We start from the raw sequence: 17,419 nt of genomic DNA on the forward strand, positions 1-17,419 counted from the left end.
TTAGCTATAATCAAAGATCTCCAAAGTTTTCACCTCCAGAAATAATAACTACTTCCATTAGCTTTTTCAGAAGGTGGATGGAGAGAGGGAAGGGACACATTTTCTCTTTTCAAAGGTTAACCTGGAGCTGCAAAAAATCTCTTGGACAAGAGTACAATGCTAGTAATAACTCTTTCATGAAAATTGAATCAAAATGGATTCAATGTTGAACAATTTTAATGAAGCAAGTGTCAAACAAGCACATCAACTTCTTAAAAACAAAGGAATTCCAAAGTTTAATTACAAAAACGTTGTACAGAAAACTTGGCATCTCAACAACTCCAAACACATTAATCCAGCAAATGGGTTCTGTTTTCATATTTCTCTTGACATTTCTCTAAGTGACAAAAGCATTTTATCCTGCTCTTTTCCCTGACACCCACTTCATTTTTTTTACTGTTTTTTCATCAGTCAACATCAAAAAATGTAAACTGAAGTGACACTCAGAAGACATTGGAAAGGCAGAATCCATTTTTATAGGGTTAATCAATGCAAATAAGAAGCTTCTTCACAAGACAAAACATCATTTGTCACATCATTGGTGAGCAAGAACTCAGGCTTTTCCCAGATGCTTTCAGATGGGCAAACCACCTCCCCTCCCCTCCTTGTGGGAAAAGCAAGAGATTTGTCAGCCCCACTAATAACATCACTTTAAATTTCCTGTCCCATAACACTTGCATACTACTCCACAGAAAGATCTATTAGCAGTATGCCACAACTTGATGTAGGCAGGGGCAGCCTGCAACCCCCACACTTTATTTACAGTACGTGTACAGCCTGGAATTGCATCCTATTATCATATTACACAGCAATTTCTGGAGTCTTTATGGCATGCAACTCCATGTTTTAGGTAAGATGCCACAGACTTAAAATTTAGAATTAACTTTTGGCTGTGCAATGCATTTTGGCCACTTTGATAAAAGTCAAATATCAATTCTAAAAACCAAGACACACACAGGAGATGAAGGTATCCATGCTTCTTCTGGAGGCATTATTAACTGGTACTATTTTTTCCCCTGCACAATATTTGTTGCAGAATCCAGTGAAGTGCGTACCAAAACCATCTGCTCTCATCCATGCTAGGGAAATGGAGGTAAATGCAGCAAACTGAGGTTTCTTTTGCAAAGTCTTGAGAATGACACTGAAGACAAGAGAAAGGAGTTTCCTCCCTGAAGGAAGACTTGAATTTACATGGAAATCTTTGCTGCTTGGCTACAGCAACGAGCCCCCCAGCTACATGGAGACCTGACATACAAGGTGTTGAGCTGGAGATGGCTTCAGGCAAGCATGAAGTCCGTGTGTACAGCATGGGAAAAGGAGAAACTGCTTTTTAATCTTCAAATGCTCACATTACAAACACACTAAGTGATGCTGATTGCAATACACTCCAGTAATGAAAGCAAAGTTCAGTTCATAACAGGGAAATCTTAGAGATTTCTTAAGGAGGAGCAAGGAGATTGTCCTGTGGAAGAAAGAGCATTTCAACCACTACCATAAAGCCCAGAGGTGTCCAACAAGTGCTCAAAGTCTGAACTAACAATTTGACAGGAATCAAAGGGCAGCAAACAATTTGCATGAGTTAGTGCAGACAGTAGGTGCCTTCACCTTTGATAGGACAGGTGCAGCACAGCTCAGCAAGATTGTAGACTCCAGCATGCAGAGGTCTACTTGATGCAAGTCCAAGGCCATTGAGGTCACACTGGAACATAATGTGCTGAATGCTATAGGCTCCCCAGGCTGTACTTTAAACTATACAAAAGGTGAAAGCACTTACAGGCTATAATGCAGCATTCTGTGGGCTGCCATGTGGGCCTAGCTGCTAATAACCTTCTCTGCTCTAATAACTTATGCAAAAATACATGTGCTACTTCCAGGCACCCTGCTTCCCAGCACGGTGATTTCAGGAGGACAGAAAAAAATGCCACCCCTCTCTCTGCCCATTTATCTTTATATAGAATACCACTCTCACCATGAGATCATTCTCTCAAAAACCAGGCAGTACCATTAGACTGAGCAATCTATGAGAGGAAGGACAAGCTTTGTGTTTTTAATCTGAAATGCAGATTTTGCTTTTTATCTTGATTACCACTGATCTTTGTGGTAGCAAAATGTCCCGCCAAACATTTTCAAGAGATAACAGCAGACTTTCACAGAAGAGCAGGATGCTATGTGCAAGAGAGGTGCTTGAAGAAAGGAAGAACCGAGGAAGTTTGTCTCACAGTAGAATCAAGTCACAAAGCATCAACCACAGCCATTCTCTAGAAGGAAGCATACTCACATTGTAGAAATTGCAGGCTAACAGAAAAGAACAGGATTCTACTTAAGAGAAGGTTATATAGATATGACAGGCAGGGCAGGACAAGACAGTGCACCAAGAAAGACTGCCTGTTACAGCAGAGAACACAAGCACTGCTATCCAGCACTCCAAGTACCAGATAGCAAGATCAAAAGAATGCAAAGTGGAGAAAGGTAATCCCACAAGATAAACATGAAAACAAAATAAAAGACGCTAGAAGACATCAGGCAGTATAGCACACCAAAGATCACTACAACACATCAGCTGAGTCCATTCCACGAGTTGCAAGATTCCACCTCCAGAGCCAGCCAGCCAACAGAACGTATGCACCTTCACACCCAGCAATGTTAGTCAGGAAGTGAAGATGGCACAGAAGTTGCATGCTATTAACTGTTTACACAGAGGACAGTTCCAAATGTTTAGTGGGTGGTGTCCCTGGCTTCTTCAGACCTTTTTGATCTGTTTGTTTCACTGACAAACCCAAGGCAGTGACCAGGACAAACCTGCAGTTCTGCCTCCTACCCCTAGTCTTTCCCTCATGGCTTCTTATTCCACACTGGCCAAAAAAATTTTGTAAAGCATCCCTGGGCGACGACACCTGCAGACAAAACAGAGAAATAAGTGTTAGAAGACTACAACCTGCCAGGATTACAGAGGCACCACGACACTGTTTGAATGATTTATCTGAAAACACAATATATTAAGAAGCATAGTGAAGAAGCTCTTTACCATGCATTACAGGAACACAAGTGCAGTCAAATAGTCACTAAATGCAATGCACTAAGCCACCAAAACCCACTTCAGTTCTGCAGAGTACAGTGGGTTTTGAGAGTATAATAAATAGGTTTGTCTATGAAATGGATTTGTGATGTGTCTCAAATTCAAAGAGACCATTTGGCTAACAGAGATTACATTGAGAATGAATATACTTCATGCACACCTTAACAAAGGGACAAGGATGCTGACAGTTTGCTGATGCAGTTTATTGGATGCCAGCTGAACCTTTCTATCCAAAGCTTCCCTCTTTTTCTAGACAAATTCTACTTTTTTTAGCTTTGTGGCCAATAAAGGCCAATCTTCAAAGATTTTGTCACAAAATACAATCATTGCCAAGTGAATGTTAATGTAATTAACAGTCTTGTGAATTACTTGATGATTATATTCAGTTATAAGCATGTCTTTATATAATGAAACTAGGTGAATATTAATCACGTTTTTAATTGCCTCACTTCTAATACTGAAAAGAGGGAAGGTATTAATGGGAAGAGAAAGAAGGGAACAAAATTCTAGTTTTCAGCTATAAAGTGGAATTGTAAAGCAAGAATTACTTGTTCCAAACCAATTACAGATGAATTCAATTTATCCAAGGAAAAGATACTGGCATTTTTAGGAACACAGAAATTGTCCATTATGCAGGAAATACGAATCTACCCAACATGAGAACCGAAGTCTAGATTTTAGAAGCCTGGAGAGAGATTTTTCTGGCAAGGTGCTTGAAAGACAAATGTTTCTTTCAGGGCCTGGCACACCCTTCTAATAACTGAATGATGAGACACTGCTTTCCCTCTTATACCTTCTGTAAAACTTCCCCAGCCCCCAGTTCTCCTTCTGAGCCTGAGTGCTAATTGAAAACACTATACAAAAATGAGGAGGTTGATGAGCTACTGAAAAATCCCAGACCTGGATCCACAAGCTGTTCCCTTCATAAATAGCAGCAGTAAAGGCACTTCTTTATTCTGCTGAGAGCTCAGTCATCTCTTAGAACTATAGTCCGTTCCATCTGGCTACCCTCTGGAAGGACAATGATCTTTTAGCTTAAGCCACACTATAATGGGGAACATGTAATTAACTGTTCTACACAGAATCACAAAAGGTCAGCAACAGAAAGGATGAAAAGCCCTGGCTTCATATTTGCAGATGGCACAAGGGAGCTCTATTTGCATTTCTAAGCACTATTCAAGACGTGTACAGCAGATCTCTACATAATAAGTGCCTGAAGAATGCAGGTATGCATGTACATAGTTAAAATAGAAGTAGGCAAACTCCTGGTTGCTGTCTATTGTCATGCATCTTGGGGCAACTGGGGGAGTGAGCAGTGTAGGAAATGCAAAGCAGCACTGTAACACAGAAAAGCTGGTACAGCTTTGTTAATTTGTTTTTCTGCTCAGTTCTCTATTACAGTTTTCTGAGCTATTAAACAGAAGCAAAAACACAGAATCATGAGCACGGTAATAATCTTATGCATAAGCCACAGCATTAGTCTCAGCAAATGCTACACACAGTCCTTCATTTATATGTAAACTTCCATAGCCAGAAGAGCTAGACCACAGGTGCTACAGAGTAGGTAGTTGTAAGGTACATTCAGTTTATAACAGGGCTAAGTTCACCTGTAATCCCTCCAGACAAATCTGATTTCTCTGTGACCATCAGGTTCTACAACGAATACAGAATTTTTCACATTTGCTTCACACAGGGAAGGAACCTTCTTCTAAATTAGTTGCCTTGTTACTAAAACGTAAACATTTTTCTTTTGCACCATTCTGGCAATGTTCTTACTCACCTTACACAAATGCAATGAATAATAGGGCAAACAGCTATTTATGTCTTTATACAAATGACCTTGGAGCTGAGGGGAATTTCAGAACCCTTTAATGCTGCTGGATATTTGGAAACCCATTTGACTTTCAAGTCAGCCTGGTTACTGTGGCTTTCAGGAAGGAAACTTTTCAATTGTACAATACGATCAGCACAAGAATCAGTGTCAGAACAAGTGCCAGAGCTACTGAGGCAGCCCAAGAGGGAAGACTCACCCAGTCACTAGCGTTCAAGCCTGTTTACCACATCTCGCACTGTGGCTATGAGGTTCTCGTTCTCCTGTGGGTTGGCCATAATAATACTGTGCAGTCTATTCATGTAGGAATCGATCGTCTCCAGTGTGGGTGTCTCCCCACTACCTAGAGTTAACACAGTAAAATGAGTTGCAGAAGAGTTAGATGATGGCAGCAATTCCAGAGAGTTAAGACTATGCTAAGGGCAATTTGTGCCATGAACCACCTCTTGTGACAGTCTAAAATAATGTCCTACTAACTCCACAAAGCGAGCAGTCCCAAGGATGTCAGGACTAATGAAGCAAGGTTTGCTTTGATTTGGGTCTCAGTTGATTATAACACTCTTCCAGCTGGGGATTCATATTATCTAAGGGGATTCCCTGGCACTTGTAATACAGATGCAGCCTTCTTTTAATCAAGGAACTTGCAGGTCCTGTCTCTTCTGTTTAGTAGCACTTCCACAAAACAAGTGAAGGAAAACAAGGACAGAGTATGTGTCTCGCTTTATTAGGAAGAGTAAGAGTAGTGAGGGTAAAAAAATGCCACACTGAAATAAAATGCTGACACTAAACCTTCCTCTGCATGCATTTCAAGATTTCATTGTCAAACAACAAAGGCTCAGAAAGAGCCACGATCACAGAGCTAGAGCAGCAGGCCACGTGTTGCAAATTTACATCCTCACATGAACACTAGAAGCTGAATTTAACATGTCAGACAGCCATAAGGAAGAAGGTCTCACCTGGTAGCGGAACTCCAGCAAAGCTGGTAGTGAGGGCCTGACGCAAGGTCTCCAGATGCTGCTGCAGCACGGTGTTGCGGCTGCGCTCCTGGATCACATCCACCTCCAGCTTCTCCACAGCAGTGCGCATGCTCTCCACGTGCTTCTGCAGAGCAGCGTTTCTCTCCTCGAACTCCATGTTGGACTTGCGCAGCTGCCGCAGCTCAGCTTCACGGGCTGTGAACACCAACCAAAGAGGTGGAGTATTCTAGAGTGCCCAGCTGATGAGTACAAATGATGTACTTTTGGGTCAAAGATGAAAAAGATCACATCATGAAGCACCAACTGTAAGTGCCTACAGCAGTACTTCAAGAAACTTAATTTCTAGAGACAGACAAATTAGAAGACATTCAAAGGATCAGAATGGAAGTGAATGAGGAAACTAATTAGAAGGAAGACTGCAAGGCTGATTTCAAATGCATTTGGTATGAGATAGCCTAGCAGTAGTGGTAAGAGACCTACAAACAAGATATCTGTTACAAAATCAAGTTTCTTTTGACCATCAGGAAAAGTGTCTGAATCTGAAGTCTGTTCAGTCAAGAAAGTCTAAATCCTAAACTCTTAGGACATGTGGTCACAAAAATCAAACAGAGTAACAGAAAACATAACCATGGAATTTACACATATTCAGGGAGAAAAAATGTAAAATACTGCTAAGCAGCCTGAACTATCTGCATGATATATCGTAAGTACTACTTAATCCTACAGAGCAGTAGATCCAGATTGGACTGCCTGGAATAACAGGCAGTGAAGCCTAAACTCAAACATTCTTCAAAAAGGATAGGTTTGGAAGACAAAGCAGGGAAAATCTGCTGTTGCAGCCACTGTGTTCATAGAGGCAAGGTATGAGAAACACTGATCAACGATAGCCAGGTCACTTACATAGCAGAGATGGGAAACTGCAAAGGTCTCTTCAGCTGGACAGCACCTGACAAAAACTCCAGAAAAAACAAGAAGGCATTCCTGCAAAGGTTTAAGGTTTAACTTACCTTTACTATGATTCAGGAACTCTTCTGTGAAAATTGGAATATCAAAAACTGACCTCTCCTTTGTATCTGCTTCTTTCTACAAAAGGAAGAGTAACACACAGCTAAGAACTCTTTGCAGGTATCGATGATGTTGTTTTGATCAAGAAAATAGAGAAAGGAGACCAAAAACTGAGGCACAAAAAGAGCTGGATAGATGAAAGACAGTTCCAGCTCATATCAAAAAAGGCCAAAGGGTAGGTCTCAATTTTCAAGATAAGTCACATACCATTATCAAGAAACATCACATAACATACTAAAATACATTCTTTTGCCCTACTGACATGACAGATCAGAATCATTCACTTGTTTTAAAACTATCTGAACTCATCTGTATTTTCCACTGGGAAGCATTCCACCATCAACCAATTAACACATTCTGAAATAGTTTTTAGAGGAATATCAACAAACAGGAGACAAAGCGAGTAAAATGCAAAATAAGTTTCTCTGTCTTTCACTGCCAAGGTAAAAAAGAAAACAGTCAGGAAAAAGAACATCTAAAGGAAAAAAAAATAAAAAAAAAAAATCAACTTTTCCACGTTGTACCAATTCCACATCTGCTCTAAACTGAAAGAGATGTGCATTGTGGCTCCAAAAGAGATGGGAGTGCTTCAAGCAAGCCACATCTTTTTCGAAACATAGATGGATGCTGCCACTATTGAAAAGAAGGAGTATAAACACAGTTTATAGGAGTCTATGGGGAAAACCTGCTTATGGAATGTGAAGTACCTTAGAATGATAAAGGTGAACATGTGCAGCTATATTCTGCTGTTAGAAAACAGTGGATCACCCTGGCAATGACAGGTATGCATTAATATGAGGGCTTCAAGGAACTGCACTGATACCTCCTGCATACTGCAAAGCCAACACTGTAAGACATTTTAAGATGTCAGAAGTTTGTCCTCTTAAGATAAAGCCTGCAGCCAAGGGTTTCCTGCCAACTTTCAGATCTCTTCACCTTATTTCTGATGAAGTTGGTGAACTCAAGTATGTGAACTTGAGGTTATTAAAATCTACAAGAGCACTTCAGGTACAGCAGAGGTGACACCGTTTTGTGGTTTGTGACTGTAATAGGTTTTCTTTCTTTAAAAAAGAAACAAGACAAAACCACAAGACTTTTAAATTCAGGAAATGCTCTGTAATCTAGCTAAACTAAAAATCTTAATTTTACTTAATTTAAAAATCTACTGTAATACAATTCAGTCACCATTTCTGCATGTCAAAAGCAATAGGGATTGTTCGCTTTAAAGCATGCACTGAAACTGACAAAGCCAACACATATTCAGTTTTATAAACTGCAGCAACTACAATTAACCTATCACTTAATACAGAAAAAAAGTTAAGCATCAAAGAATATCTGTGGAGAATAAAAGCTTTTCAAATTTCTCAAACACGATGGTTGATAGCATACCACGGACTCACCCTCCAAAATTATGTAGTGTCAAACATGATTTGGTGCCCAGCAGAAAACCTAAATGTTTAACAGCTGATAAGGGAATTCTGGCACCTGAGCTCAGCCTATCACATTGGTGTCAGCTACATAAAGGTGCTAGATGGGGTGAGCTGAATGACATTTGGCAGCCAACCAAGACAGACAGGACTAGATGGAATTTTAGATACTCTGTCTTCACCTGAGGAGACTATCAATAGATTGTTTTTAAAGTAAAAGATAAGCTGAAGCTTTTTGTCTGGTAGAATTACACCTGGGAAGCTCTGTATTTGCGAACGGAATACACAAAGCTCACTTAGCCTCAATCAACTGCAGATGTACTAGAAACAGGCAGGACTTGAGGGAGGGGGAACAAGCCTTCCCTGCTGTCTGAGACACAGTAGGGTGTTGCTGGGGGTTCATGATCACACACACTCTTCACTGAACTGTTGATACCTGCTGCTATAGGGAAAAAGCCTGAAGAACTTGTAATTAGAAGTGAGAAGTTGTGTACAGAAGTGTGCATAATGCACATTCATTTTCTCTGAACATTCCCTAGATGGCTAGGGATTAATTTCTCCCCAAAAATATAGAATCTCACCATTAATATGTTGTTGGTTATGAAGCTTGGTTAAAAAAGCTTCATCTTACATGCTATTTCTACCGGCACAAAAAGCCAGTGGCCTGGATCAGTGCTGGCTCATAGAGAATAGATGGTGGAAGAGAGGGTACTGTGAAGACAGGGTATGCTAGGGTACAGGTTCTTCAGGTAAAAAACAAAAAAATACTAAATTGATTAGATGAAACTGTTCAGCTTCTGAAAGGAAACCAAAAAATTCTGCTTAACACAAGAGTGATAATGGAAACTATCAGCACTCTCCTGCTGGAGGATACACTAGCCAGCACATAAAAGATCCTCTTGAGAATCTGAAGTATCTAAGCCACTCTGAAACTCAGGATTAAAATGGCAAGGTTTTTATTACCTCCTATTGAAAAGGCCCAGTCTCTTCAGGTTACACATCATTTTGTCAACCCTCAAATCAAAACACAACTGAAACTAGTGGTTCTATCATTTGCCTTAAATAAGATGGAGATGCTTCCAGAGGGTCAATAGATAATATCATTTTTGCATCTGCTTACTAAACCATCTTTGGAGCTTCCAGAACAAATAAGAGGAAGTTCTTAGAGACACAGTGAAGTATGGTAAAGAGAAAGCTGAAACTTTTAGGGCAGGTTAAGCTGATCCTTCCTTATATGGTCAGGTGCAGACAATGAAAGAAACAGATATAATAAATATGCTCACTAATATGAAAATATTCTGAGTGGATAGTTTTCTTCCTGTATGCCCATACTATGGCAGCCTTTTACCTGTCTTAAAGGTGTAGATACTACCAGGCAATGGCTAATCTCCCTGTATAAATACTTTACATCTTTCCAGTAAGGTGTGTGACTGTATGAAGCTTGACCTGCTCTGGATCAAACTTGAGTGAAGAAGAAATAACAATGGAAAGCAATTAGTAATGGTTTGGTCACTACTGATAGTTTTAGTGCATATTACTATATATTTATGAAACTAGCATTTGGAGGAAGAAAAGCATTCTATTTCATACCCAGAGATCAGCTCATTCAGACAGCACCTCTGTTTTTCATGGCTGTATCTGCCTATTAAAGGTCTCCTTCCACCTTCTCAAGCCTCACCCTTCTGTTAATTTTTATTATCATTAGCATTTGAATTGTTTATTGCAGTAGTTTTTGGGGGTAATTTCTATACACAATATTTAAAATTAGTTTAACACTAATTCACAGAAACTAAATCATGAACACCTAAGTGAAGAAGAATGTCTGTTCTTACATTCTCTGAAGAAATAAATTAATCAGATCATATCTAGTAGTCATAAACACAACTCTAATAGTCAGTGTGGATAAGAAAAGCAGCAAGACAACAAAAAGCTTTAGTCCTGCTTCCAGTTACAACTTGAATATATGCTCCTAAAAGCAATCTCAATCTTTTCTGCTTGTTCCTTGCCTGTGCAGGATGACAATACTTAACCCCCTTGCAGAAGAGCTCTGCAAGCATATCAGGTGATAAGCATGTGGAATTTTATAATAGGAAGTTGAAAAATGCTAAGCAAAGGTGGATGCCAGCCTAACACTGCTGGTTCAGCTATGTAATTACAATCTTATGAAGCTTAAAAGCCTCACAGGGTACAGAGGACTCCTTTTTAGCTGCTTTCATGATGTGAGATTTCAGTAATGGTAGCTTCTGCTAGAAGGATGAGAGGCAGGACTGAATTTGTAGTTTGCCTGCTGTATAATTTAAAGGTTATGAAAACATCACAGTTAGCCTATACCTTGAACCCTTTAATAATTTTGTCTTTGTACAACTAAAGACAAACAGATTCAGTTAACTATGGAATCAGAAATCCTGGGGACCATGTATTTCTAAAGATTAATCTTACTGCAAGTACTTCCTGTAAAAGTTAATAGAAAGCCATGGCAAAAACATGCTACCAAAGCATATTAATGGAAGTGAAACTTCTTTTCTTTAAAGTAGACAAAACCAGAAGTTGCCTCTCAGCAGTGTGTAGTCTTGTCACTATTGTAATGAACACATTAAAAAAGCAACTTGATTGTTTTCCCAAGGCAAAAAAGCTCACAATGAAAAACAGATCTTTCAGGGCTATTGCTTGCCAGTGAAGAGACTGCATACAAACAAGATTTTTCACTGCTTTTTCTTTGCAATTTATTGGTAGCCATAAAAGAAACCTTGTGGCCCTAGGTAATACAACTGGAGAAAGCTTCAGCCCTTCAAGGGGAGAGGTACCACAGTCAGCCAGGATGCACAAGATTTGTGGTATGTCTCCACTAAAGCATAGGCATTTTCTCTCCACACATTATTACACTCTGCCAATATTTACATATGGAAGAGCTGGAGAGGATAGCACACAGGAGGAGGTTTAAGCTAGAGATGTTCCAATGGTTTGATTACTTCACCCATTTTCTTCTCAACGAAGCCACGAACATGTTGCTGCATAAAATCTGTACCTCAAAACAGCAATTGAAAGGTGCTAGCTTTAAAGTTTATCTAGGTCTCAAGCTGTTTGTAAGTTTTACCTTGATGTTTACTTACCAAATGATAAGAAAAATGCTCCTGCTCTGAAAAATTTCAAAGTAAAGATATTGCAAGTTGAACTTAACAGCTCAATTATACTGACTTGCACCCATTACAAAACAGATCTGTTTTAAGCATTCCTTATACTCCCACTTTATCATTTAGAATCATAGAATCACAGAACCACTTTGGCTGGAATGATCTTTAAGTTTGAGTCCAACCATTTGTAACTGCCCCAAGACTTAGTACATGAAGTTGTCATCATACTAATGTGAGTATAAGACTACTCAGATGTTTCTAACATTGGACTAAACTGCACAGGGAGAGGAAGAATTCATAGTCTAATGAACTCTGATCAGGGCCTTCAGCTGGCATAAACTGGTGCCAGTTTTATTGATTTAGCTAGAAGCTTCCATCATATGAAAATCCACCCAACTGATGTAAAATAGAATGAAGAGGTTTTTACCTCATGATCATGGGCCGGTTGCCTTGCTCCATCTGAAAAAGTAAAACCAAACAAGTAATCCCCTAACACACTCAGGGTTTGAGAATACAAGACCCAAGTCATTAAAGCAGTTACACAACCGTGATTACATAACAGTTAGACATAAAATTTGTGCAGCTTTCCTAACAAGTAACAAAGAAGCTGTGTCTTAACTTTGATGCTTTAATGCACATCTTCCAATTTAATCTAGATACAGTTAAGTTTACATAAACCTCATCACTTTACACCCAGCTGATGCAAATGCCATAGAAAGAACACGTTCACTTTTTAACAAGCCTTTAAATCAAAGCCTTCGAATGAGTGTCAGGCTACACGCTTAGCTGGGAGCATTCTCTTTTTCTAGCTAAGCACATATTTTTGTCCCATTCAATACCTTGTCTGTGTGATTTGCCTTTTTGTCTGTCCTGTGCTTTCCTGCTGAAGACTTTGTAGGCTTCAGTCTTCTGATACTGCTCCAGTTCCCGCATATAACGCTCCTTATCTCTATCTGCTTCATCAAGGTATCGCTGAAACAAAAAAGTCCAAGAGTTTCAGGGAGTTTCCTCCCCTTCAGGAGGAAGGGAAGAAAAACAACTTGTCAGATGAAGTGCTGATCCATTTCACCTATGCAAACAGGAAAGGAGTGAAGAAACAATGAGATGTATGTGAGATGCAAAGAAATCAGATTTCTGGATAAAATTGCTCTGTTCTGGCAGCTCGTTTTCTCTTTTTAGTTAAATCTATCTTCTGAGAACCTTACAGTGAACCTAAGCCACCTGTGTTTTCCTAAACACAAGTTTAACCAAAAGTCTATGTTAACTGCCTCACTAAACAGCAATATTCCCATTTAACAGCAATCATAATCCCACAAGGAAAAAGGAGTGTAATGGTACCCGTTTCTCCTCAGGAGGCAGTTTACTCCATTCATTGCCCAGCATCCTGGTGATCTCTGGGAAAGGGACTTCAGGCCTCTTCGCTCGAAGCTGCTCCCTACGCTCATTCATGAATCGCACATACCCTGTGAGGGGGGATTTCGGGGCATTGGTGTCCCTGAGGGGTTTCTTCCTCTTTCTCCCTTTGGCCCAGCCTCCTCGTTTAGTTCTTTGCTGCTGCAAAATGAAAATGGAAGAAAATTCAGGTTGAAAGAAAAGAATCACCACCTCTGGAAGGAGTAAGTGTTCATGTCTAACGTTTTCATCAGGAGTACGTTGCTGCAATACAACCTCTCCATGGATGCAAGTTTCAAACCTTATTTCAGAGCAATCCTGGCTTTTCTCTAACCAAAGCCAAGAAAAAACTTCTTTGGAGCATCTCCTGGTCCACACGGACAATGAAGTAACATTTGCATCAACCTCTGATTGTAAAACCATGAGGATTGATCACCCATGAAATTACCATCCTAGCTAATGAAAACAGTCTTTTTTGGTTAGATGTTTGGTTTTGGTTTAAAAAAAAAAACATTACTCTCACCTTTGCATACCCTCCTTCCAAGTTGCTTGCCTCAATATGATGTTTGGAGAGATGCTGTGTATTAGTTAATTGTTAACTATTTATGTTGTCCCTTCCAAATCTTTTGCCTTTGTACACTGTGCCCACCATGTGGGTGGAAGAACAGCATATAGCCTTTTCTACTCTACCGGTTCTCTCTCATTAGTCACCTCCAGTAGAAAGGAACAAACTCCAAAGAAGAGAACATTGCAAGGCTTGCCTGTAGCACATTGAGCTCATATGAGTAACATTAATTACCACTCATCCTCCTGGCTCATGCTGCTACTACAGCAATCTCTGGACAACACTATTTTCTTATGCTATGTACATACAGCTATTTCTGTACTTCTAATCTCTCCCTAGATCAACATGTTCCTGCTACCACATTAGTTTTAGTTTCCTTTCTTGAACAATGACCTCTTATAGCTCAAAACAAACTACAAGGACAAATACCAAATACAGCTATCAAAAAGATTCCAAACCACTTTGTCAAAGTTCAGTTGCTTCCCTGTTCAGATTTAGTCACCTAGTCTGTGAAGGACGGTACACAAGCTGTAGTCTAAAGTAGTGTGCATAACACTTTCAAAGACAGCAGTTACTCCCAGCAGAGTATGATGGTCTCACTTAACTGACTCACAAGAGATAAGTAAGTTGTGGCAGTTGAACATTCAGTCATCATAAAGCAGCCTATGGACTTTCCTGGAGGAGCCAGAGGCATATGTGCTGTTCTGTATGGTATGACTGCCAGTATCCCTTGGCTCTCTGTGTGCAGCTGTGCAACACAGGGGAAAACTAGAGACAAACAAACAATGAAAATGGCAAATGGACGAAATGCTGTGATCCTACCCAAAAAAATCTGAGTAGATAAGACAAGCTATAATGACAAAACTCCATGCGTTTGCTTCTTTGAGAAGTCACTGTTATTTCACCTCACCTCCTCTTCAGGCTTCTGCTCAGTGTTTTCAGCAGTATTAGAGGACTCATTTGGAAGCTGTTGGACCTGTGACAAATCTTCCACCAATTCTGGGTTATTCACAGACTGTGAAGTTCCACCACTGAATGAACTCTCAGAATGAGCTAGTCTGAAAAAAAGCACATAATAGCAAAAGAAGAGATTTCATCATCATATTGCCAAATCACTTCCTCCCTAATTATCTAAAACATGCAAAAATGTTGCAAATATATTCAATTCTTACACTAGGAAGGAAGACAAATTATTTTCAAGAGTCATTTTTGAAGAGTTAGCTGTTCCATCCAAGCAACTGCTATAACTGCCATAGTTACTAGACTTTCAAAGGCAGTTGGATTTTTGAAGTGTTACTTGGTTTCATTTTTTTCTTGGAAGTTTTGATTAGGTAACTGTCAAGCAAGTGAACACATGGCTCAGAATTCAGAGCATTAATCTAAGCTGCTTCAAAATACCATAAGGAGTTGAAATGAATGGTCTCATCTTCAACCAATATACACCTTTCTTGAGGCATTTAATATATTTCTCCACAAACACACTTAAAGGCTGTGTAGGATTTCAGACACAACTTCACTCCACATAATCTCCCCTTAACAGATGTGGGCATTTAAAGCACAAATAGCTCCCAACAGGCTCCTGAATGGCCACTATTCTCCTATCAGAGCTGTATCAAGCTTAGTCCAAGAAAGCACAAGCTGTCTGGAGGAAAAACAAAAAGAAAAAAGGCAAGCACAGAGAAATCTTTCTGAAGGTATGTAGACAGATGGACATGTATTTTAGGGCAACAACCCCATAGTCATTCTCATCACTGAGATCAGTGGGTAAATTAATTTAAGATTTTGGGACTCATCTCAGATTCTAATCCCTTCTGGAGCCAGGCTAAAGATTACTTGGCCTTGCCCAGTTAGATTCATGAAAATTACTATAACGGCAGCATATGTTTCAAATCTACTTTGTTCATGTACTCAGATCTACAGCTGCTTCCATATGTACCACTTAAAATATTTGAATTAATTGATTCTGTTAATATAGAATACAGCTACAGAAAATTGAGACATTAACAGAATTGTTAGTTGAATGCCAACATGAAAACTTGGCTTTAAATAGAGAGAAGAGCTTATTTTCATTACTATAACCAGCAACTGCAGCATAATTGGTGGTAAAGACAGACTGGAGAGATTCATGCTTGTCTTGCACGTATCAGAACAAGTTCATATTACTAACATTTGACAGGGAGAAAGGGAACAAAGCATACACACCACAATGATATATGTAAAAGAAAACAGAACAATATACTTTCTGAGAAGTTTTCTAGACTACATGCACGGGAAAAACATCAATGTGACGTAGTCAGTCACTGATGAAAACTCATTCAACACACGAATACCTCTTAAACATAAACCAAATCTGAACATGTCCCTCAGTTATACCAGCAAGTTTGAAGTCCCAAAGATATAAATCCAAATTTAGAACTCCATATTTATTTTTGCAGCACTTTACCTGCCTGCAAAGTCTGAATTTCATTGCTTGGTGCTTTACAAAAGAGAACAACTTCAAACACCAAGACACAGCAAGAACCCCCTATTCCTGAAAGACAGCTTCTTTTGTCATTGAGACTTCTAAGAGGGACTGTTGTTTCAGTCCGGAAAAGCAGAGTCAGCCTGACAAAAATGAAAGACATCACTTTCTTGCTCATTTTCAGAGGCCAGTACATCTTTCATAGAAATAATTTATTTAGCATTAACCACTGTAGCCAACATACATCCTCCCTCTCTGCCCCCACCACACTATCTAAATAAGTCTTAAAGGCTAAAATCCTAGGAAAGCAAACTTCTAGAGACAAGAGACATTAAAGAACAGTTTATTATCATTTCCATCAGTTCAAAAGTGTTCTTGTTTCTCCTAAAGAGAGTCCTGTGATGTTCCATCAAGGCCAAGGGAACATTGCAAGATTTATTTTCGTTCGATTTGTTTGCTTTTTCTCAATTACTCAGAATACCCTCTTCCCACTGAAACAGTTTGCTTGGCAAGTCTAGAGATAGCATCTACCAGCTGAAGGTTAAAAAAGTAGTTGCTTACCCAGTTACAGCAATTTCACTACCCTCCTTAGCTCCACCTTCATCTGTAAAAAGAGGAGGAAGGTTGGAGCCAGACACCAAGTTCTCCATATCTCTGCTAAAAAAACAAAACAAAAAAGTGAAAAGGAAAGTTAATTATCTCTGTTTCCCTTCAGCAGCACTTCAGTTTAAACATCACAACAAACCACAGATTTTTTTTCTACTCCATAAACCAAATGGCCATTCACAGCTGGTTGGCCTCAGGACAGATTCTGTAGGCAGCTGTGCTTGAAGTCAGAGAGGAAAGATCATAAATGATGTTTCAGTTCAGAGTTTTCCTCCTGAGCCCACACCACATGGGTGCTGGAAATCACTCTGTATTTTAACCATTGAGAGAAACTGTCATTCACACTCAGCACATAGGTACATAGGTTCCTGTTCATCCTCAAGTATACACCCTCATCACAGGGGTTTGTGTCCTCACCTCAAAAGAAAACCAAAACTAAGCCCTCTCAGAAGTTTCAAATCAAGACTGCATTTGATAATTCCTTGTCCACATTTTCACAACATATCTATGCATGTAGTTGAGTGTTACTGCTAAGTAAGAGAACACAGCAATGTCAGCTAGATTATTTTAGGTTTTGACTACCATAGAGGCAAACAGAAGCAAGCAGTTTAATTCCCAGAATGTAATTCTCATTCAGTACAAACTCTTCCCAAGTTAGATTTTTTTTTAATAGTTGCAGACAGCCATGGGAATCTTGTGTAAGAAATCCAAAGAATAACTACACTTATTCATCTCCTTTCTTACTGAAAGAAGAGCTGTTATATTACAGAGAAAAAAATCCCTAACCCAAAGTCTTAAATTCACTCTACAATTATCAGTTGCAGTTTCAGCCCATTCCAAAGGGCCACA

The 17,419-nt window shown here is 39.5% G+C and overlaps 1 protein-coding gene across 2 annotated transcripts; it reads right to left on the reverse strand.

Annotated features, from left to right (window-relative positions):
• Positions 1 to 5,152: 5,152 nt before the first annotated feature.
• On the reverse strand, positions 5,153 to 16,614 carry HMG20A (high mobility group 20A). 2 transcript variants are annotated; one of them, XM_054388087.1, is made up of 8 exons: positions 16,526 to 16,614; positions 14,414 to 14,561; positions 12,885 to 13,097; positions 12,386 to 12,518; positions 11,974 to 12,005; positions 6,931 to 7,006; positions 5,903 to 6,118; positions 5,153 to 5,289 (listed from the first exon to the last, which is right to left on the reverse strand). In XM_054388087.1, the coding sequence occupies exons 1-8, from the start codon at positions 16,612 to 16,614 to the stop codon at positions 5,153 to 5,155; spliced, it is 1,044 nt and encodes a 347-aa protein (XP_054244062.1). The 2 variants fall into 2 exon arrangements, with proteins under 2 accessions (XP_054244062.1, XP_054244061.1); XM_054388086.1 differs by having other exon boundaries at positions 12,885 to 13,100.
• Between the last annotated feature and the right edge of the window lie 805 nt (positions 16,615 to 17,419).

The sequence above is a fragment of the Indicator indicator genome, chromosome 16 (genome assembly GCF_027791375.1).
Source record: "Indicator indicator isolate 239-I01 chromosome 16, UM_Iind_1.1, whole genome shotgun sequence".
Classification (NCBI taxonomy): domain Eukaryota; kingdom Metazoa; phylum Chordata; class Aves; order Piciformes; family Indicatoridae; genus Indicator; species Indicator indicator.

Coding starts and splice junctions, on each gene's coding strand:
- HMG20A (XM_054388086.1), bottom strand. CDS start 16,614: ATGGAGAACTTGGTGTCTGGCTCCAACCTTCCTCCTCTTTTTACAGAT. Junction 6,119..6,930: donor GTTCCTGAATCATAGTAAAG/GTAAGTTAAACC, acceptor TGGTGTTCACAG/CCCGTGAAGCTGAGCTGCGG. Junction 5,290..5,902: donor TGCTGGAGTTCCGCTACCAG/GTGAGACCTTCT, acceptor TGTTAACTCTAG/GTAGTGGGGAGACACCCACA.